Source organism: Microcebus murinus, chromosome X (genome assembly GCF_040939455.1).
Source record: "Microcebus murinus isolate Inina chromosome X, M.murinus_Inina_mat1.0, whole genome shotgun sequence".
Lineage (NCBI taxonomy): Eukaryota > Metazoa > Chordata > Mammalia > Primates > Cheirogaleidae > Microcebus > Microcebus murinus.
The window spans coordinates 94,365,186-94,387,453 of record NC_134136.1 but is presented as its reverse complement, the minus strand read 5'-3'; the positions used below and the strand labels follow the sequence as shown (position 1 = coordinate 94,387,453).

Below are 22,268 nucleotides of genomic sequence, written 5' to 3'. Positions count from 1 at the left end.
TAAATCTAAGTGACTTACTTCACTGCTTCATTCTAATTAGTTGATTCCCTTCATCATTTGTAGTAATTTGATTAAATTTTTTGAGACAAGATCTTGCTCTGTTTACAGGCTGGAGTGCAGTGGCATCATCACAGCTCCCTGTAGGCTCAAACTCCTGGGCTCAAGCGATCCTGCTGTCTCAGCCTCTCAAGTAGCTGGGACTACTGGCATGCATGACCACATCTGGCTAATATTTGTATTTTGTGTGTGTGTGTGTGTGTGTGTGGAGGTGGGTATAGTAATTTTATATAATATATTTCTATTATATTCTACAATATAAACAAGCAATTTGCAGAGGAGAAAACTAATAGGTGAAAAGATGGTTTAGCCTCACTAGTAATTAATTGGAGAAAATAAAGCAAATTCAAATACCACATTCAGACTGCCAGGTGGCAACAGTTTGAAAGCATAATTCTAAGTGTTGGCAAGGTAGTGGAGAAAGGGTAACTCTCATGCACCACTCACAAGAAGCAGTATTAGTTAAGGTAGGCTAGCTGCTATAACAAACCCCAAAATTTCATTGACTAAACACAGAAGTTTATTTCTCATACATGTAACAGTCCACTGTGTATCCAGGTCAATGGGGTGTCACCCAGAAACTCCAGGCTACCAGTGGCCCTACCATCTCAATGTGTAACGTCCAAGGTCACCCTGGATGTCAATGTCCAGCTGGTGTATCAGAAAAGAATACAAAAGACTGTTCATGGAACGGTTTTATGGGCAAGGCATGGAAGTTGTGTACTTTACTTCCATTCACATTTCTTTGCCTACAATTCAAGCACATGGCTACATGGAACTTCAAGGGATAATGGGAAATGTAGTATAGCTGAGTGCCTGGGAAGAAGAGGAAATTGGATTGGTGATTATCTAGTAGTCTGTGCCCTAGAATGTAAACTATAGATTGTTAATTGGTACGATCACCTTGGAAAGCAGCTTGAGAAGTTGAAATTGAAGCTATATATACTCAATGACCCAGGAAGTCCATATCTAAATATAGACACTACTGATGTGCTCTTGCCCACTGCCCAAGGAGACATGTAAAAGGACATTTTTTGAAGCATTGTTTGTAAAAGGGAAAAATTAGAAACAATCTAAATGTTTATCAATTTGGAAATGGACAAATGGAGATGTAGCCACACAATGGAATACTGTACAGCAGTTAAAATGAATGACCCAGATATGTATCAAATTGGATAACCCTTAAAAATTTAAAGTTGAATGATAACTATAGGTAATAACAACATATTGTATTCTTGCAAGTCACTGAGAGTAGATTTTAAGTGTTCTCACCACAAAACATAATTATACGAGCCAATACATGTTAATTATTTCAATTTAGCCATTTTACAATATATACATTTCAAAACATTTTGTACATGGTAAAATATACAATTTTATTTCTCAATTAAAAGGAAATTTTTAAAATGGTAAAGTTGAGTGAAAAAAATCAAGTTATAGAAGAACAAGTGCGGAATGCTACTATGTATGTAGAACTTTTAAAATGCCCCAAATATTGTTATATCTTACTTATGGACACATATATTTGCTGTAAAAAATTTTAAAAACATGGACAAGAAAAATACACGCCAGCTCTGGAGTACTCTAGCAGTTCACAGAGTAGTCCCTAAATCCCTGAGGGTTCCTGAGACTTTTCAGGGTCTCTTTGAGGTCAAAACTATTTTCATACTATTACTAAGATGTTATTTGCCATTTTCCCTGTGTTGACATTTGCAGTGATCATAGAAAGCTGGTGTCTTTAGCACAAATCAAGGCAGTAACTCCAAACTATACTAGGAGTCATATACTTGCAGTTAAGAAAAAATGCCAATTGCACTTAAGAATGTCCTTGTTGAAGCAATAAAAATTTTTATTTTTAAAATTTTATTTCATCTTTAAAATAGTCTGTGTGTTGAAGTGGGAAGTACCTATAAAGCACTTCTGCTATATATTGAAGTAGAATGGCTACCCTTAAGAAAATCACTTGCACAATTGTCTGAGTTGTGAGCTGGACTAGCAGGGGTTTTTTTGTTTGTTTGTTTTCTTGGAACACCATTTTTACTTGAAAGGTTGACAAACGATGGTTATTCAGACTTGGGCATTTGGCAGACATTTTCTCAAAAATGAACAAAGTGAGCCTGTTGCTTCAAGGAAAACACTGACAATAGTCGTTGCCAATGATAAAATTTGAACTTTCAGTTGAAATGACATTTTGGGGAAACTTGTATCTGTTATTGTGAACTCAGCAGTTTCTTGATACTTAAAAACTTTTCTGATGAAATTGGTAGTGATACTAACAAATGTTATTTTTTTATATTGTATAAGGAAATGTGTCAACATTTGGGAGAGCTGCATAACTCAGTGAACCAGTGTTTTCCAAATGGCGAATGCTTGATTGTTGTGAATTCACACATGGGCAAATGATCCATTCAAAATGCAAGGTAGACCAATGAATTTTAAAATATCAGACTACATAAAACTCATTTTTATAGTTTGAGTTTCCACATTTCAGATAACCTTTAAGATACTATCACTTCTTGAGTTTTAGCAGTATCAAAGAATATTCTTAATTATCCAAAAAGACTTTTAGTATATTCCTCCCTTTTGAGCTACATATTTGTGTGTGGCTAGATTTTCTTCATATACTTCAACTAAAATACCATATTGCCACAGGGTGACTACAGAAGCAGAGAAGAGAATATAGCTGTCTTTCATTAAGCCAGACATTAAAGAGACTTGTAAAAATGTAAACCACTGCCACTCTTCTTGTTATTTTTTTATTTTGGAAAATTTTTTCAAAAGTTTTGTTTTGAAATAACATAAAAAGTTTTTTATGTTAATATGTAATAGGTTTATTTTTTAATGAATTAGTAAATATTTTAAATTTTCTTGGTTTTAATTTCCAATATGATAAATATAAATAGCTAGAATTCACATAAATAAAAGCTCTTTGGGGTCTTCAGTAATTTTTAGGAGTGGTAAAGGGGTCCTGAGACCAAAAATTTGCAAACTGCTGGGAAGTTTGTGAACTATCAGGGAAGACCACAAAGAAGGCTTCAACTTGATCTATAATGTTTCCTTTCTTTTTTAAAAAACGAGAGAATCTGGCACAGTTACAGTGGAATGCTTTCACTTGTTGGATCGGGGTAATGGAAATATGAGTATTGGTTATATTATTCTCTTTGCTTTTCTATATGTTTGAGGTTTTATTTTTTTTTTTTAAACGAAGGCTATATTTATAAACAGTCTAGGAGTAATCTAGGAGTCAAGCTTTTAATACCTTGGTTCCCTCATTCTCCACCTAGACTGGGGAGAATTTTCTAATTAATGAGATCCCGCTTGTGTCCATGTCCACTGCCCACCACCCTAGTCCAAGCCACCATCATCTCTTGCCTGGACCACTCTTCTGGTCTCTCGATCTTTTCCCTGCTTCTACTCTTAGCCTGTCCTCTCCAGAGCAGTAAGTGAGCTTCCATCAGGCACCAGACTACACTACTCTCCTGCTTACAGCCTTCCCATGGCTTTTGTTGCTCCTAGAACAAAACGCAGAGCCCTTCCTGTGGCCTGCCAGCCTCTGGGGGCCACCGGGCCGAGCTCCAGCCACCTTTCACTGCAGTCTCCCCTCCCTCACCATGTGTGGGGTCCCAGTCGATGCTTAGCAACTGGCTCCCTGGACTTGAAAATTTGGCTTCTCTGTCAAGAGTGACATCAGGAAGAGAAAATGAGAGTAAGCCACCCCCAATTTTTTATGCCTTACAGGAAACTCATGATCTTTTTCAGCAAATCTGGGCAATACCACCCATTTAAATGCCCCAGCCTGTCCACCTATAATATACAATCCATCCCTAACCTCTGTTGAGCCCTTCCCAGTACTTCTCCCCACTGGAACCAAAGTTCTCTTCTCCAGGGACAAGCACCAGCATTCTGTGTGGCACTGGGTGTGATAAGGACAGAGCTGACATTTTTAGTCCCTGGTTGGACAGGGACTGTCTGACAGATGGTTGTCAGTCTGTGTGTTGATTTGAGAAACGGAGTGCTCTATGGATAGCACTCCCTCTTTCCTGGCATAATCCATGGCCCTGCTTTCTGCATGTCCTACTTCAACTCTTTTTGGGTGTGGCAATGAGGAAGGCTTTTGCTGTACCCTTTTCAGGACAACTTTTAAATAAATATTTTAGTGTCAGATAAAAATATTTGAATCATTCAAAGAAAAAAGTCCTTGAATCCTCCATTTATAAATCAAGAACTGCAGTAACCCATACAGGGAGAGATTTAGAATTGTTCAAGCTTTGCAGGGATCCAAAAGATCATGTAGTCAGATCACCTGGTCTCCTTTCACAGTTAAAGAACCTCAGTCAAAGAGTTGAGGGAACCTTTTTCAAGGTCATTCTTCTCTTGAGCCTATAGCCCTGTCATGAACACTCTGTTGTTGGGGCCAGGTCAGAGGAATGGAGGTAAATATTAATACTTTAGGTACACCAGATTGTTGTGAATATCAAATAAAGTTTCATTCTCCTTACTTTGTGTGTTAAAATAGTGAAACTTTAATAGGCTATTTTTTTAAATGCTCCACTAAATTTAGTTCTGCCATATTGTTCCTTGTCACTTATGTTTAGATATGTTATTAGTCAAATATCACATCTGTCTCACAATGGATAGGGAGAACATAATTAATGTTCATATAATCTAGAGTAGTGGTTCTTAATCAAAATGGGTTACAGAGCCATTTGAGATTTTGATGAAGGCTGAATATCCATCCTATCCTCTCCCAAGAACAGTGCTCACACAGAAATTTCAGGAGTCTTGTAGACCTCCACTTTTACCCCTCCCAAGCCCATTCATGGACTTCTAGCAAATCCTATGGATACATAATGTTAAGAGCCCAGATGTGGAGTAATGTGTGGTGTCTTCATGCTCCAAACCCAAACCTGAACCTAAAACTTATGGAATATAAAATCAGTATTATAATTGAAAATATCAAGAAATGACATCTGCAATACTCCTGTTTAGGTGAAAGCTTACTAATACAACACCCAGCAATCCATTGTTACCTAAAATTTTCAGGCGTAGGCCAGAAGTGAACTGACAGCCCCCCTGAGCTGAATGTGTTCTGTAAGTTTCCACAACACCAGGCAAAGCCTGACATCTCAGTAATCCCCCTCCTTACCACAGGAATTGGCAAGGGAAGCAAAGAATTAAAGTCTCCTAGGAGAGTGGTAAAGTCATTTGCACATTTGATTGTAGCTAAGGAGCCCCAAGCGGTTTCCTCTGTGAGTTTAGAAAGTTTTAAGATGAGCTTTGGGATCTGGAACGAAGCTGGAACGAAGTGGATGTCTGCAATGCTTGGCTCTCAACCCAGTTTATTTCCCTGTAAGCAATCATTCAGTCATATCAGACGGTGCAAATACCTAGGCCCAGGGCAGCTTACAGCTTGTGTGTTATTTGTAAACCCAGAGGGAAAAATCTAATAAGCAGCAATTTAGAAAATGGCATCATTTGAAAGTGAGAATTGTACACCTGTGATCCCCTTAGGTAAAGCAAGAGGCATATTAGAATGCATGGTTTCAAGATTATTTTCTGAACCACCTGAGGTTTACCTAGCAAATTATACAAAATCTATCTTTTAAACTAATGTAAAAAGAAAGTGTTACTCATACAACTATAGAAGCAACCATTTTTAAATAAATGCTATTATAATTCCCCCTTTAAAATACATCTCAAGTCTAAAACATTAACCTTCCCCACACCCTCTAATATGTTAAAAGGTAGTTGCTAGAACAAAATTCTGGTACAACAAATGAATTAAGCCAATTTTTGTAATCGGATTTTTAACTTTCTATTTTTTGCTTTACCAACATGGGGGGGTGGTGGTGGTGAGTAATTGTGTATTTTCAACATTTAACCTAGTCTCTTCTGTGTATTTCATTTGAATAATTGAACTGTACTTTCCTTCTTTGGAACAGAACAAGGCGGGGACATGCATTTAGTGATTCTTAATCCAAAGGAAAAAAGACCAAGGCTAGGAGTTGGCCTGAGGCTTCTGACCTCTGATCCCTGGAGTGTAGGAAAGGGAACTAACTGAAGGCCTGGGGATGGGGAGGGCTTCACAGAGAAGGGAGCATCTAAAGAAGAGTAAGTAGTTGCCAGGAGGGCTCTACAGGCAGCAGGAGGAGTGAGTGTGTGCATGTGCCCAAAAGTGTGAGAGTGGAACACATGGAGGGAACACTAATCTGGGTTTTCTTGGGGTCTGAAGAGGGAGTGTCAGGTGATTAGGCTGGATGTGAGAGAAGAGCCAGCACATGAGCCTCAGATAGCAATCTAAAGGATTTAGATTCTATCTTGTAGGCACTGGAGAATTCTGAGCAGGGCAGCAAAGTCTTCTGTGACCATCCTTTGTGGAGGGTGGATTAGAAGGAACCCATATTGGAGGCAAGGAGATCAGTAGGGAGCAATTTTAATTTTCTTGTGGGACGGAGGTAGGGGAAAGAGGAAATTTGTACTATCTGTGCCATATCTGGTGCATAGATGACAACAATCATCTCTGTGCCCTCCAGCTAGAAATTGAATTGCAAACTGTTAAATGTAAGTAGTAGCATAGTTTGGTGCTACCATCAAGCATGTGTTTTTGGCCTTAGTATTGCCTCAATCTTGCATGTCTTTAATAGCACCAAATAAATGTTTTTACAGTGTTTAGTTCACCCTGGCCATATAAGCATTCATGATTTTATTTGCCAGGATTCTTTCAGTTGTAAATGACAGACACCCACTTCAAATAGCTCTTAAGCACAAAAGAGAATTTATTGCTTAAATAACCAAAAAGTCCAGGGAATTGTTCTAGATTCAGGCACGGCTGAAATTCAGGAGCTCAAATCATCAAATACAGTGTGTCTCTTTACATTGCTTTGGACCATTTGAGTGGGCTTTATTCACTGACAGACTCATCCCATGTGGTGGCAGAGGTAGCCCCTTGGCAGCTCCAGATTATAGTCTTCCAGAGTGGTAGACTCTGCAGAAATCAAGCTTTTTCTATAGTGGCTCCAGCGAAATTCCTGATTGAGAATGGCTATCTGTTGGTCCAGCTTAGGTTGTGTGCCCGTCCCTGAACCCCGCCCAGATTGGCCAGGCTTGGGTCACATATCCTTCCCTGCAGCTGGGGCCAGGGCCAGGACCAAGAGGCAGGCAGTGATGGGATCAGCCCCACCCGAACCACACTGAGTCAGGGCAGGAGAAATTATAGGCTATTACCAGACAAAGAGGGAACAGGTGCTGGACTGGCAGAGGCAACAGCATTTCCATCAGGACGGCGAGGAGGTGAGGGGCCCAAGGGAACACTTGCTCTCCTATGCAATTTGAACTCTCATTTTTACAGAAAGAGAAATCGAGGCCCAGAGCATTTAAGTAATTTGTGCAAGATCATGTGGCCAGTAAGTGGCAGAGCAGAGATTTGAACCCAGGGGTACCTTACATTAAAAAGCAGGGTCCATGCTCTTAACCAGGCGTCCTCAAACTACGTCCTGCAGGCCACATGAGGGTGTTTTTGCCCGTTTGTTTCTTTACTTCAAAATAAGATATGTGCAGTGTGCATAGGAATTTGTTCATAGTTTTTTTTAAACTATAGCCCGGCCCTCCAATGGTCTGAGGGACAGTGAACTGGCCCCCTGTTTAAAAAGTTTGAGGACCCCTGCCATTACATTGTCCACTGTACCTGCTGGGTGGGATGGATCTCAGGATCCTTCTGCCCACGTAATACTAGAGACTAAGCCCGCATTAGCTACAATCGTGTCCATTCTGTTTGATCGGTTCTAAATGTTAGGAAATTCTTATACTTAGTGGAAATAGGAACAGTTTAGTAACGGAAAAAATCAAATCCCTCTTTGAGAGGACAACAGCTGACTTGCTCTCCCTTAAGCCTCCTGTAAACACCTGCATTGTTCCCATGATTCATGGCTTTTAGCTTTTTCATTGCCCTGATCACCCTCCTCTGGGTATGTGCTAGGTAGTGAATGTCCCTTTTAAAACATGGTGATTGGCAGTGACAAAATATACCAGATGTGCTCTGTCAGGCTGGCAGTTCAGTGAGGCTCTTATTTCCCATGTTCTGAAAACTCTACTTCTATTAACACAGCATGGCTTATTGGTGCATGGTACTCACACGCTGTTGGTAGGTTGCTGTTGAAACTTTTAGTCAGTGTGGTATAGTTGAATCTTCTTGTACCTAATTGTTGGGCAAGCTGTGGCTGGGTCACAGGGTGGCTGCTGGGGTGGAGGATGATTTAGCAAAGAGAGAAAAGGCTCTGTTTAAAGATTTGTTGGGGTCCCAGGGGTGGGGGCGTATGTGTAAAGGGAGGTGAGTCAACTAACTCAATGTGGGAGATGGCTAATAAAATTAATTCAGCAAACATTTATGAATAAATGAATCCTTGTTGAATTCCATCTATTTGTCTCCATTTAAGTATTGGCTCAGCATCCACTGGGCAGCCCTCACCCATGCCTCCCCTCTCATGCACAACTCCACTAAGGAGCAGTGTATGTCATCATTTCAACATCTCTGCTCTCTTCTGTTGTTAAAATCCACCCTAGCCCCCAGCTTGCTTTGGGAATCATCTTCATATTGCCACCAGCCAGGAAGATTGTGTAAGTATTGTTTCCTCAAGTTTGTGTGGTGAAGGCTTACGTTTTTTGTCTTCATTTTACAAATAGCAAATTATAATGTTCAATATATGTTTTTAAATTACACACACACACACCACCCTAGGTAGTTATATACCCTGTCTTCTCTGGTCACTCTCTACCACTGTACTCCCACCCCCACTGAAATTCACTACCCTAACTTCTGCCTCCTTAAACTTCACCTCTGTCCTGTGAGGTTACTATTCTCTATTTCACCCTCTCTGAGTTTAGCAATAAACCATTTCCCATGCTTGAAGCATCTCCCTTGTTTTGTCCACTTTTCTACTTTTAAAATAAAAATGAAGCTTTGCCTCCTTGAACCATTCCCAAGGTTCATGCCGTGCATGTCTGATTTGCTTCTTCGGAGTTTTCTAAAGAAAGACTGAGCAGAAGAATGTGCGTAATAAAATGAGCATTCTTAAATGGCAAATTACTTGTATTTGCTATGCATGATACAAATATATAGATAATATCTGTACTTTTAAGTATCTTTGAAAATATATTTCAGACTATAAATCAGTAAAAATATAACCTTTATTACACATTTCTTCATTTATTTATTCCGTACCTAACTAGGCCAGGACCTTGATTTGAGCGGTAAACAAAAAAGACAGACTAAAAGACAGACTTTGCCCTTAGGAAGCTTATAGCATGGGAACAATGCTTAAGATTGTGCCAGAAAGACATCCCATGTTCATGGACCAGAGGACTCATTATTGTTTAGATGGCAATATTCTCCAAACTGGCCTAAGGTGTGGGATTTATACTAAGGTTCATTTTCCTGCATATGTGTGTCCAGTTGTCCCAACACTATTTGTTTAAAAGGCTGTTCTTTCTCCCTTGGATTGTCTTTAGAACTTTGTCAAAAAATTGGTTTGTCATGTTCACATGGACCTATTTCTGTACTCTTTGTGCTGTCCATCTGTGTGTCTATTCCTTTACCTCTTGTTAGGTTCATGCACATTTTGGGTTGTTATATCTTCATGGTGAACTGACTTTCATGGTTTACTGTGTCTTTTTCTCTGCACAAGATGGGCAGTGTTTTATGTACAAGTTGCTCCATAGTCTGGTTCCTAGAGGGACGATAACACAGAGGAGAACCACAGTTGACCTGGGATGGACATGAGGCATGGATGAGAAATAAATGTTTGTTGTAATAAGCCACTGAGATTTCAGTGATGTTTGTTACCAGAGCATAGGGGTCAAGCCCTGGGCCCAATCCTTTCTAGACCTTAGGGGCCTGCCCTTTTTTCTCATCAACAAGAGCCAACAAGGTCGCTTTCCCTAGATTAGCAACTGAGAAGAGGTAGAGAAGGAAGGAGGGGCAAACAAATGGCTAGAGGTAAAAGACAATCTGCCAAGCTGTTGGCCCCTTGCTCTTGATGAAGCACAATTTGTATTAGGCTCGTCTGCCTTGGGCCTTCCTTGTAGAGTTGAATGATATCACTGTCAGGTTTGCCTGCAGCACAGGTGCTTAGTATCAATTCAGGTTCCTGCTATCTCCACTAAGACTGTCTTGTGTTACCTACTGCAAAGTATGGATGGCCCTATCCTTCATGACCCCACATCTGGTCACCTCAGGAAATAGCTATTGAGTGGGAGAGTGGACATCATTATAGAATTTACCACCGATATTAATTTAGTCATTATTTTTTCAGACAGTGCACAGAGAGCTTAGTAAAGTAAAACAGAAAGAAAAGATTTATATGAATGAACAAAATTCAGAGCTAAACTTGAAGGGGAAAGGCAAGACCTGAGGGGTGCAGAAAGGGTGCAGAGTTGCCAAGGGAGTTTGTTTCAAAAATATCAATGGGATAAAATCTCTCCATTAGCAATATTTATAGTAAAGATAAAAGAGGGCACCCCAGACTTTTTTCCTAACAAAAATGATGGTTCTATCAAGCTCACTTGCAGATTCTTCTACTAGCTATGTATTTTCATCTGATATCCTGAAATTATTATCATTATATGAAACAGAAATAATGTGAATGAAAGCTATTCAAATAAGTCAATACTATTAAACATAGCAGTTATTGAGTACTTACGTATGCCAGACACAGTCCAAAACTTGATATGAATTAATTCATTTAATCTTTACAAATAACCCTATGGGGTGTAGGCACTTTCATAATCCCATTTTACAGGTAGAGATGCTGAAGTTATTTGCTCAAGGTCACACAGCTGGATTGTGGTAAAGCTTTGAACATGGGCAGTCTGATTCCAGATCCTGTGCTCTTAAACATGGTATATGGAAAGTTCTCTTTCTGTATAGGCAGAAATGGTGAAATAGTACCTGGTAAAAAAGAAACTAAAAATTAGCTCATAGAACAAATCCAGTGCCCCACCCCAAAAAAGAATGACTAGATGCTTCAATTCACTGTGAGGGAAATAAAACATTTATAAGTAAAACTAGTGATGAGATATCACTTTGCACTCATTAGACTGACAAAAAAATTGAAAACATTGATAACTTGCTGGCAGAGATGGGGAATACTTATTAAAATTAAAAGTGCAAATACATATAACCTGTCAGCCTAGCAATTTAATTTTTGGGATTCTTTTCCATAGAAATAAAAGCACTGTTGACAAGAACATATGTTATAAAGATACTTATTGCAGTATTTTTGTAGTGGCAAATAAAAACAAAAACGTAGATAACAAATTAATACCCATCGAGAGGATAAATGACTGGGTGTATCGTTATATGCACCCTCCACGGAATATTATGCAGCCTCTAATACTCATGAGTTTGAGTTATACAGATGACTTAGCATGATCTCATAAGGTTCTGTTGAATGAGATGCAAGGTGCAGCAGTGTATATCATATGATCTTCCAATCCCATTAATAAAAACAATGACCCCTCCCCCCCAAAAAAAAAACCTGTACATGAACAGGAATTTACACATAAGCATATATATACATATATAAAATCTGATTTTAGTAGCACAGAGAAAAAACATGGAACAATATATACAAGGTTGTTACATGGACTGTGTTTATGGGATTGCTCATGTGAGAGGAGGGAGCCAAGCAGAAGAGAGAAGAAAAAAAGACAATTGAGAAAAGGTGGGGTGCCGTGGCTCACACCTGTATTCCCAGCACTCTGGGAGGCTGAGGTGGGAGGATCGCTCAAGGTCAGGAGTTCAAAACCAGCCTGAGCAAGAGGCAAGACCCTGTCTCTACTATAAATAGAAAGAAATTAATTGGCCAACTAATATATATTGGAAAAATTAGCCAGGCATGGTGGCGCATGTCTGTAGTCCCAGCTACTCGGGAGGCTGAGGCAGAAGAATCGCTTGAGCCCAGGAGTTTGAGGTTGCTGTGAACTAAGCTGACGCCACGGCACTCTAGCCCGGGCAACAAAGTGAGACTCTGTCTCAAAAAAAAGACAACTGAAAAAGGGATATGTGAATGATTATGGTTGTACATTTCTACAACGTTAGGTGTGTGTATAGATATAACTAAATATTTTTAAAAGATTTAAAAGCAGCATATGGTTAAAATGATCACATCTAAAACCATAGGCTTAGCCTGGACAAATTTCCCCAACCTTCCCCCTGTGGTTTGCATTTACCTGCATTTAGCTTGCAAAATGGCATCACACAAGGCAGCTTTTTGTCCGCCTCCCTCGAGCCTGCGTTCCCCCGCCCCTATTTACATACCTAATACTAAGGCAGACCCTGGAGCTCTAAGCCTATGGGCCTGTTTGGTTGGTTCACAAGAATCAGCGAGTGAGAGTGCAGATGGTACAGCACAATCCATCTCCAAGTAGGGGAGTAACTCAAGGACACCACTGGGTCATCCTCATTAGAGAGGACAGCAGACCAGGGGTAGCAGAGTATGTGCTAGTCTGTGGTCATTTCAGTTTTTATGAATCATGTCAAAATGGAACCACCCACATCTTCCAACATAATGCATTATTTTTTATAGACTTAGAGAAGTAAGTCATAAAGTAAATATTCCTTTTGCCAAGTGAAGTAACACCCTAATTTTACATGGCTTGTGTATGCACAGTTTTGAATGTGAGGATCCCCTGAAACACTCAGACTGCTTCTCTGTCACTGAATGAAGGGGACAGACAGTCTAGCTATGGGTGGGCATAAACTATCCACTCCAACAGTTAAGCCCAAACTAAAGAATAAAAGAGATGACTTTCAGTTAACAGGACAGTGATATTTCATAATCCAAACCACATTTAGTGCTATGTGTAAGCAGTCACTTCTGTGTCATCAGAAGTTTATCTCAGTGGACTCATGGTTGGTGGGGATACCAGGAAGAGGTTGAGGCTTATTCTGGATCTCCTGATGATTTCCTGTCCCAGGTTTACCTCATAGACCTTGGAACAGATAACGATGCTTATGTTGTACATTGTTGGTGAAGAGTGATTTTTGAAAAAAACATCAATAGTCCACTATTGAAGTAAGATTTGTACTTTCACTCAGCCATTCCTAGACTTCAATTCTGGTTGACTTTAATTTCATTGATTTGCAGTGGTTGGCTGTAGAACTATATCAATACGCTGAATGCTGTTGTCCCTGAGGCTAATATCAGTTGAGTTTTAGATGTTTTTGTAGAGGGCATAGATTAAATGAGAAAGTCAAATATTTAATTCTTTAGGTGGAAACATGTGAAATGATGTCAATATTTTTTAATTAATAACCTTGGCATTATCACTGATAGTACCCAGTGGAGTTTTTTCATGAGCCTGCTCATAAATAATATGGTACTCTTTTGAGTAATTTTTTTGTTTTGTTTTGGTTTTTAGAAACAAGGTCTCACTCTGTCATCCAGTCTGAGTAATGTATTTTTTTAAGCTGGCAAGTTTCTGATTGTTCTGATGCATTTTATTAGATATGTATTTCTTTGTATATTTGCAGGAAAAGTCAACAGAGGCTTCATCTGTATGTGATTCTTTTCCTATCTTATCCATTTTATTTCTAGGCACAGAGTTTATTAGGACTGGCTTTTAAAAAATTAGCCGGGCGCGGTGGCTCACGCCTGTAATCCTAGCACTCTGGGAGGCTGAGGCGGGCGGATTGCTCGAGGTCAGGAGTTCGAAACCAGCCTGAGCAAGAGCAAGACCCCGTCTCTACTATACTATAAATAGAAAGAAATTAATTGGCCAACTAATATATATATAAAAAAAATTAGCCGGGCATGGTGGCACATGCCTGTAGTCCCAGCTACTCGGGAGGCTGAGGCAGAAGGATTGCTTGAGCCCAGGAGTTTGAGGTTGCTGTGAGCTAGGCTGACGCCACGGCACTCACTCTAGTCTGGTCAACACGCGAGACTCTGTCTCAAAAAAAAAAAAAAATTAATAGCTTTTTTTGAGGTATAATCTACTTATCATATAATTCACCAACTTAATGTGTACAATTTAATGGTTTTTAATATATTCACAGTTGTGCATTCATCACCATGATCAGTTTTAGACCATTTTCATCACCCCCAAAAAGACAAAAAAGCCTATTAATAGCCACTCATTCCCCCCACTCCTCCTCCAGTCCCAGCCCAGGCAACCACTAACCTACTTTCTATCTCCATAGATTTGCCCATTCTGGCCATTTCATACAAATAGAATCATATAATATGTGGCCTTTTGTGATTGGCTTCTTAAACTTAGCATAATGTTTTCAAGGTTCATCCATGTTGCAGCATGTGTCAGTACTTCCTTTTCTGCCAAATAATGTTTCATTTTTTGTATAGACCACATTTTGTTTATCCATTCACCAGTTGATAGATATTTGGCTTGTTTCTGCTTTTTAGCTTTCATGAATAATGCTGCTATGAATATTTGTGTATAGTTTTTTTATGGGGAGGTCTGGCTTTTTAGTGACTCAGGGGCCTTTTAAATACCAATGATATCATAGCTAAATAGTACACCCAGTTGTGCTCTTGCTGGGTGCCCTCTGTTCAGACACATGAAGTATCTGGATTACCTAGATCAGGAAAGTGGCTTCCCTGGGCACACAGATCTAGAGAGTGGAGCGTGGCCCTGCGTTCGGGTTTCTTGCTCCCAGGTTCAATGCTTTACCAACTGATGTGGACACATAAAGGCTGAAGAAGACCTAAAGCCAGCAAGGCACGTATGCGCGAAAGCCTTGCAGACTTTTTCTGTTTGATGTTTCTTCTGCTTTGTCATTTACAACAGTATGGTATGGTCTGAATGTGAAAGAAGAACATGGATTAGAAGGTTCCTTAGAGATGTTTTAGTCCCATGTCCTTGTTATACAGGTGAGGAAACTGAGGCACAGAGAAGTGATGTGACTTCTCGCCTGAGTTCCTGGTAGTACGACAACTGGAATGCTGGTCTGTCCTTTCCTTGTCCCATGTCCTTGTTTGACCCTTTAGGGCGAGCATCTGTGCCTTGGAACTGCATGAAATGTAGTGCTAAGCCATTTTGTGTCTCTTCTCTATTAGAATCCTGTCACGGGGCTGCTGTCAGCCAGCCACGAGCAGAAGGATGCCTGGGTGCGGGACAACATCTACAGCATCCTGGCTGTGTGGGGCCTTGGCATGGCCTACCGTAAGAATGCCGATCGCGACGAAGACAAGGCCAAGGCCTACGAGCTAGAGCAGGTAATGGTGACTGACAGCTGTGTCTCAGCTGCTTGGCCCCTTTTCCTTGAACTGAAGAACCCACGAGGAAGTAACCATGTGTGCAGAACAGTCAGGGTGCAGACCTCTTCTTCCATTTCTGCTGTAGAGTATTTTGGGGAGGCACTTAGATGGTCTCAACTTCACATTTGTCTTTCTGTTTTAAATTTTTCTCTCCATAAAACATTAAAAATCACACCAAATAAGAAATGAAAGCATCCAAATTTCTAACCTCAAAGTGTCGATTTGTCTATTAATAACTATATTTCTCTCACATGTGCTCTGTCCATTTTATACATATTTATATACAAGGCATCATTATAAACTAATATGGTTGGTTTTTAAAAGTAAACTCACCAGAGCTACACATTCCAAAGTGTGTACTCTTCAGAGTAGTCACATTGACAAAATACTTATCCAAACATCATTGCCACTGCTTAAAATATTTTTGAAACTTGCCTTAAAAATACCTTTCTAGTTTGAGCCATTCCAGGAAAGAAGTCTTATTAATTTATGGTCACTCTTAAATTTTGAGCCAAACTGGTGCTGTTCAGTTTTCATGCCCATGTTACTCACCATACAGCACAATGAAGTCCTTTTATTGTTTTCCACAATCAAAAACCAAGACACGTACCAAAGCAAAGATTTGTCATCATTGAGTTTGTAAGAGAATAATCTGCCCCTGAGCACAGGAGGTGTTTTCTGAGTGTTTTGAGTGATAGTATTGAAGTAGGGAACATTGAAATATAAAAGTATAATTCTCTTGAAGTGGGACACCTTGGGATCTATCTGTGATTCAGACATTCCTTAATGGCTCTCACTCAGTGGGTTGTTGAGCCCAGGAAGGGTTCTTAGAGCCCAGTCGGTGCTTGTCTGTGGCAACCCAAGTGGGCCTGAGTGCCAGGCAGTGCAAGGGAAGCTTGTCGGCCATGATGAGGCTAAGAAAGAAGCTTGGCGGTAGAGGTAGGGTTTGGATGTGACAAGACATGCTGAGTGCGAGATGAAGAAATCACCCAGACTTGGCGGGGAAGGCAAGTAGGTATGGTTTTAAAAATTGCATACAGCAAGCATCGAATGCTCTTCCAAGAAGTTGGATGACTGTTATGTAAGTGAATCATTCATGTAATAGTATAATTTGACATCAGTGTCCTACAAATCTCCCATCTTCTTTGAGACAAAATCAAAGTAAAGCAGTGCCCATTCACACACCATACTCCCCCCCCCCCCCCCCCACACACACACACGCTCCTACCTGGACCTGGTTTGGGTTAAGTTGACTAGCTTTGCCACCCCTTGACTAACCATAGTGAGACATGAACAGGCCACATTGTTTCCTAATGCCTTTTACTATACAGTGTGTGTGGTTAATAACTTGATTAATGGAAAATAACATGGGGACCTTCCAGTGATCCTCAACAAGGACGCTATTGCATTTCGGGCTTGAGCATTTCAGTCCTTCGTTGTGTGAGACTGCCCCATGCACTGTAGGACATTTAGGGTCCCTGACCCCTACTCACTAAAAGCCCGCAGCCCCCACCTGCATCATTGTGACAATAAAATGCCTCCATCCCTGGTGAATGGTAGTATCACCCCCACTTGGGAACCACTGTATTACTTCCTAATAGAAAATAACTTTATTTGAGGGGCAGTTAATTGACAAATGTTTTTGCTGTACAGTGTAGGAAATGTTAATTATAACAACGTTAACTTTGCCTTATAATTATGAGGGAACATTTTCTGCCCCAGCAGAGTTTATGACATAAAGTGAGATTATGTCCTAGAATCTTAAGATTTAGGACCATCCCTTCCAGACTTTTCACTGGTGATAAATTTTCAGGGCCCTTCACTTTGTCATCCCCTGCAAACCACGTACATTCTGTGAGAGAGATGTTTGTGCCTCTGGGTGGGAACTTTTTCAGCCAGACTACTTTGACCTACAAAATCCCATTCTCTAGCCACTTGTGAAGTATTAATAGTTTTATAGTGTTTTTAACAGGACCGAGTGTAAGACCAGTCTTTAAATGGGCCTGACTCGTGGAGGAAGTGGCAGGCAACATAACGTATTGGTTAAGAGCTCGAACTCTGGCATCTGACTGCCTGGCTCTGTCCTTGCTGCGCCCCTTGCCAACTGGGAGACTTTAGCAGTGTTACTTCATCTTGCTCAGCCTCAGGTTCCTCTTCTAGAAAGTGGGGTAATAATGCAACCCCCTTCATAAGGCTGGTGCAAGAATTAGAGATAATCCAGGTCAAGTGTTTTGTACAATGCCTGGACATAGTGTCTAATTGATTCGTGTAGCATTGTTGTTATTCATAATGATGATAATAGTAATTGGCTGCAATATATCACATTATTAAGAAACCTTGGCGGCCACTTGTGTTTTGTAAGAACTTTACTCAATCATCCAGTAATGTTGTCACAAATGTCTGTTTTGGCAAAACATCATTACTTTTGGGCAGGCGTGGCAGACTTAATTCATCCTTCGTGTAACAAAAATAAATTACCAAGAAAAGTGATGTAAAGCGCTAGAGTAGTAGGCTTATAAAAATTGTGTTGCTAAAATGTCAGCAAGGAACCACTGAATTCCAGAGCTGGGAGATGCCATCGGATCCAGCCCCTTTATTTGAGATATCACTTTGTCAAGACTTTTCTTCCTTTGTTGTGGAGCAGAGAAGCGGAGGTAATTATGCACAGCCGGAACGCTCGTGTGTGCTTGGGACCTGCCTTGTTTCTGATTCCACTCTCTTTCCACAGAACGTGGTGAAGCTGATGCGAGGTCTTCTGCAGTGTATGATGAGACAGGTAGGCAGAGCACAAGTGTGGGTTTGCAGAGCATCTGAGTGGGCATTTCCTGTCATTTCAATTGTGACAATTTAACATGCTTAACGCATTTTTAACTTTTCTTCTCAAGAGGAGGAGAAATTGAAAATATTTTGCTCTTTACTTTTTAAAAAATTATCTTCAAGAATTGTATTATAGTATAGATCCACAGTGTGAAAGGACACTTTCTGAGAATCTCTTTTGAAGAGTTACATGTGTAAAAGGAGAACGTGCCTTTTTTTTAAGTGGGGATGAAAGCATTTTTTTTTTTTTTTAGAAAGCCACATACTATTGTTTATTCTGTCAAATTTATCAAAGGGTATATTTTCATTTGAGATGAAATGCTTGAGTTTTTAAAACTTGACATTACCATTTACTGGTATTTTCAGTGAGGGGGAAAGAATACAATTCATTGAGCACGTACTGTATACAGAACATTATACTAGGATCTGCACAAATCCAAGACAAATACAACACACTCCCCACCTTCAGTCAGCACCTTCAAAGACATAGTTGCTCTTTTCCTTTCAACATTAAAAATGAAAAGTTGAAATTTAAACAGGCCTTTTGCCTCCCTCCTCCCTCTTCTTTCTCCCTCTTCCTTATATTTCTCCTTGAGTACCTACCATGTGTCACAGCTGGGGATATGCAGACAAGGACACCCTTTGGCATGAACGCTCACCCCTGCAGAGCTTGTTAAAATCCCAGGCTGGGACATTTCCAGGGATGGGCCAGAAGAATCCCCAGCAAACCCCCCTGTGTGGTGCTCAGTAGCAGCTGTCTTCGGTCCCTCTGGCTCCCGAAGTAGCACATAAGACGTCTAGATCCAGGTGATTGGCCCTGGGTGTGACCTCTGGCACCCATGAACCCCCATAACTATGTGAAGCTGGCTCGCCTTCCCCCTCAGGTGGACAAAGTGGAGAAGTTCAAGTACACTCAGAGTACCAAGGACAGCCTGCATGCCAAGTACAACAGCGCCACCTGCAGCACCGTGGTGGGCGACGACCAGTGGGGCCACCTCCAGGTGGATGCCACCTCTCTCTTCCTTCTCTTCCTGGCCCAGATGACTGCCTCCGGTGAGCCAGGGCTGCTTGAGCCCATTGTAGAGGGAGTGATAATCCAGAAAAGGGGTGGGGAGGAGGGCGGGCACCAACCATTGTCTTAGTCCATTTGTGCTGCTATAAGAAAATACCTGAGACTGGGCAATTTATAAAAAACAGAAATGTATTTTCTCATAGTTCTGGAGGCTGGGACATCCAAGATAAATGTGTGAACAGGTTCGGTTGTCTGGTGAGTGTCGCATCCTCCAGAGGGGAGGAACATTGTGTCCTCACATGGCAGAAGACAGAAAGGCAAGAGAGCCAAATGCTCTGTGAAGCCTCTCATATAAGGGCCTTAATCCTACTCATGAGGGGAGGAGCTGTCATGGCCTAATATCTTCTTAAGGCTCCACCTCTTAATACCATCATATTGGCAACACCTGAATTTTGGAGGGAACACATTCAAGCCATAGCAATCAGTATTTTAAGTGAGCAGTTTATGCAAAGGAAAGGCTTGCTTCTCTATGATATTATACACATTGCCTCTTTGATAGGACAAGGAGTATAGCTACCCTCCCTGTCTGTGACCTACAGACAGGACAGTAAGCCTCCACCTGGGCCCTTGTAGGACAAGGGCTGTTGAGCTGGCTGTTAGCTTCTTTCTGTTAAGTCCACAGCTTCCTACTGTCACTCTCACCTAGTTCCTGGAGCAACCTAGGTCAGGTCCAACTTTGACAATTCAGCTATCTGCAGGCAGTCTCACATCTGCTCTTAGATGTTTCTCCTCAGGGATTAGCAGCCCTTCAGCTCTCCCTCTCACTACCCTAGTCACCCTCTTCTAGATACACCCTTGTTTATCCAAAGTACATTCAAACAACATCATTTCCACCGCTCAGCAGCATGCCCAGAGCAGGCCGACCAGCCTGCAGTGCCTGTGCTGTGAGTAAGCCCACAACCCACAGATGGCCTGCCTCATTCCTGTTGAAGCCAGAGCTGCTGGCTTCTATGGCAGCCTGGACGCCAGGTCTCCTGAGCTCCAGGCTGTGGCCATCTGTGCACACCAAGCGGTCATTCTCTCCCATGATGGCATCTGCTATGGATGCTCCCCTGGGTTAGGGCACTTAGCAACTGTGTCTCAGAGTCCTCATCACCCACCAGTACAATCAACTGACCTGCCTGAGGCCACCCATTTATTTCAGACTGCAAGCATGAAACTCTAAAAATCCCAGAAATCAGTAAGTAATATCATTATGGCTTAGTGAATAAATTACACATTTATAAAAAGACTTCAGGGTTATGAAAGTTAATATGAAATCACTGTAGGTATTTTTGAAAACATACCAAAATACAAGGAAAAAATTCCACTGCCAATTTTCATTTGGATGTGTCCCCTCCAAGTCTATTTTTCTATATATTTTTTTTACATATTTAAGGACTCATGTACACATAAACATAGCCTTTTTATGATATTGCATTATAACTTAAGCATTTTCCCAATGATCTTACAAGTTCTTCAAAAACACTTTTTGTGACTTTATCATTAGATATATCATAATTAATTTAATTATTCCTTTATTCTTTTTTTTTTTTTGCTGTTATAACTAGCGTTGCAATACCAACTTTGACCCCATTTGTATTTACCTCCTTCTGATGTAGTTAGATGTCATTCAAAGGTTACTCATACATACTGCCAAATTGTTTTCAGTGTCCAGTTAAACTTTGTTTTAGTTAAACTTCTAATCTAGCTTACTAAAACTTCTCTCATCGATGTAAGAGTGCATGTCATATATTCATACCAGTGTCAATAATTCATATTTTTAAAATACATATATTTGCCATAACTGATTATAATTTCAAGAGCCCAAGCAAAAAATTAGCTTTCTTGGACTTGCCTGCCTCAGTGAGTTGATGCAACCACCTGGGCAAGTCCTGGGAGCTGGGCTTTCCAGGGGGTGGAGGGTCAGCTCCTGAAGTTGGGAGCTCTAGTTTCCCTATATGCCTCTGGTGAAAAGTACTCACTCTTCCCTTGGGCTCACTCGAAGATAGGAACAGTGTCTCTGGTTCTTTTGGGCTAAAATCCTTGCTTTGTTGGAACTTTCTCTACACCAATACAACATGTACCAGAGGCCCCATACCTTCTCTTTCAACCCTTTCTACTCATAGGCACACAGAAAAGTGCAGCCCATCCACCCACCCCTCCTTCCCTCCTTCCTACCTCCTTCCTTCCTTTTTCTGAGATTAGACATTAACTGTTATGACTGACTTCAAACTTAATTTTTGATGCCCTATAAAGAAAAATGAAAATAAGGGTAAAAGTGCCTATTTCCTATGTGATATTTAGAATTTATAATTGGCAGCTCTCTCTTCACAACATGATTAATAACCTCATTGTTTTTCTTTACTAGGCTTGCATATTATCTTCACCCTCGATGAGGTGGCCTTCATACAGAATCTTGTCTTTTACATAGAAGCTGCGTATAAAGTTGCTGTAAGTATCAACCCTAGTAGCCTTCACAGGCATGCCAGTCATTGAAAAGAATAAAAATCACACAGTTCCTTGAGGGCCAGGCTCTTTGGGGCTGACCAGAAGGTTAACAAGACTAGAGCCATAAGATTGTGTCACCTCTACATGCAAAGTGCACAGTTTTGCCCTGGGATACAGTTGAGGGTTTTATGTTTTTGGAATATACTGCATGCTCTATCTGAATCCACTGTGTTTGTTTTAAATAAGACCCTAAAATGTCCTGTGGGATGCGTATGGGCTCCCCTGAGTTGGGGCTGATAAAATAGCAGCATTGGCTCCTTGATGGGAGCTGGGGTGCGGGGAGGATCACCCCTACCAGCCCACAGGTGGAGGGGCCCGAGCCAGGCAGATCCCAGACCTGGGCCAGATCTGTGTGTGTATAAATGTGTATAAACCCCACTCCCTCCGGACTTCTGTCTGGTTTGGAAGGCAAAGGCCGGTACGTTGCTGCACAACAACTAAACTAAAGTATGCAAAGCTCGCTTTTTGAGGCAGTAAGGAAAGGGTAGAGGTTAGTTATAAAACAATTAAAAAACAAAAGCCACTATGGTCTGAAGGAAGGTCAGCTAACTTTTTCTATA

At 40.8% G+C, this 22,268-nt stretch overlaps 2 protein-coding genes across 4 annotated transcripts in view; both read left to right on the top strand.

Moving 5' to 3' along the window:
- The window catches only part of RS1 (retinoschisin 1), a 284,554-nt gene that overhangs the window by 18,412 nt on the left and 243,874 nt on the right, over window positions 1–22,268 (top strand). The window lies entirely within an intron of this gene.
- PHKA2 (phosphorylase kinase regulatory subunit alpha 2) overlaps window positions 1–22,268 on the top strand; it is a 78,745-nt gene that overhangs the window by 10,790 nt on the left and 45,687 nt on the right. For all 3 annotated transcript variants that reach the window (XM_012784674.3, XM_012784673.3, XM_012784675.3), the window contains exons 2-5: window positions 15,129–15,287; window positions 18,058–18,105; window positions 19,031–19,199; window positions 21,569–21,651. In XM_012784674.3, the coding sequence (XP_012640128.1) occupies window positions 15,129–15,287; window positions 18,058–18,105; window positions 19,031–19,199; window positions 21,569–21,651 (459 nt within the window). The remainder of the gene's footprint in view (window positions 1–15,128; window positions 15,288–18,057; window positions 18,106–19,030; window positions 19,200–21,568; window positions 21,652–22,268) is intronic.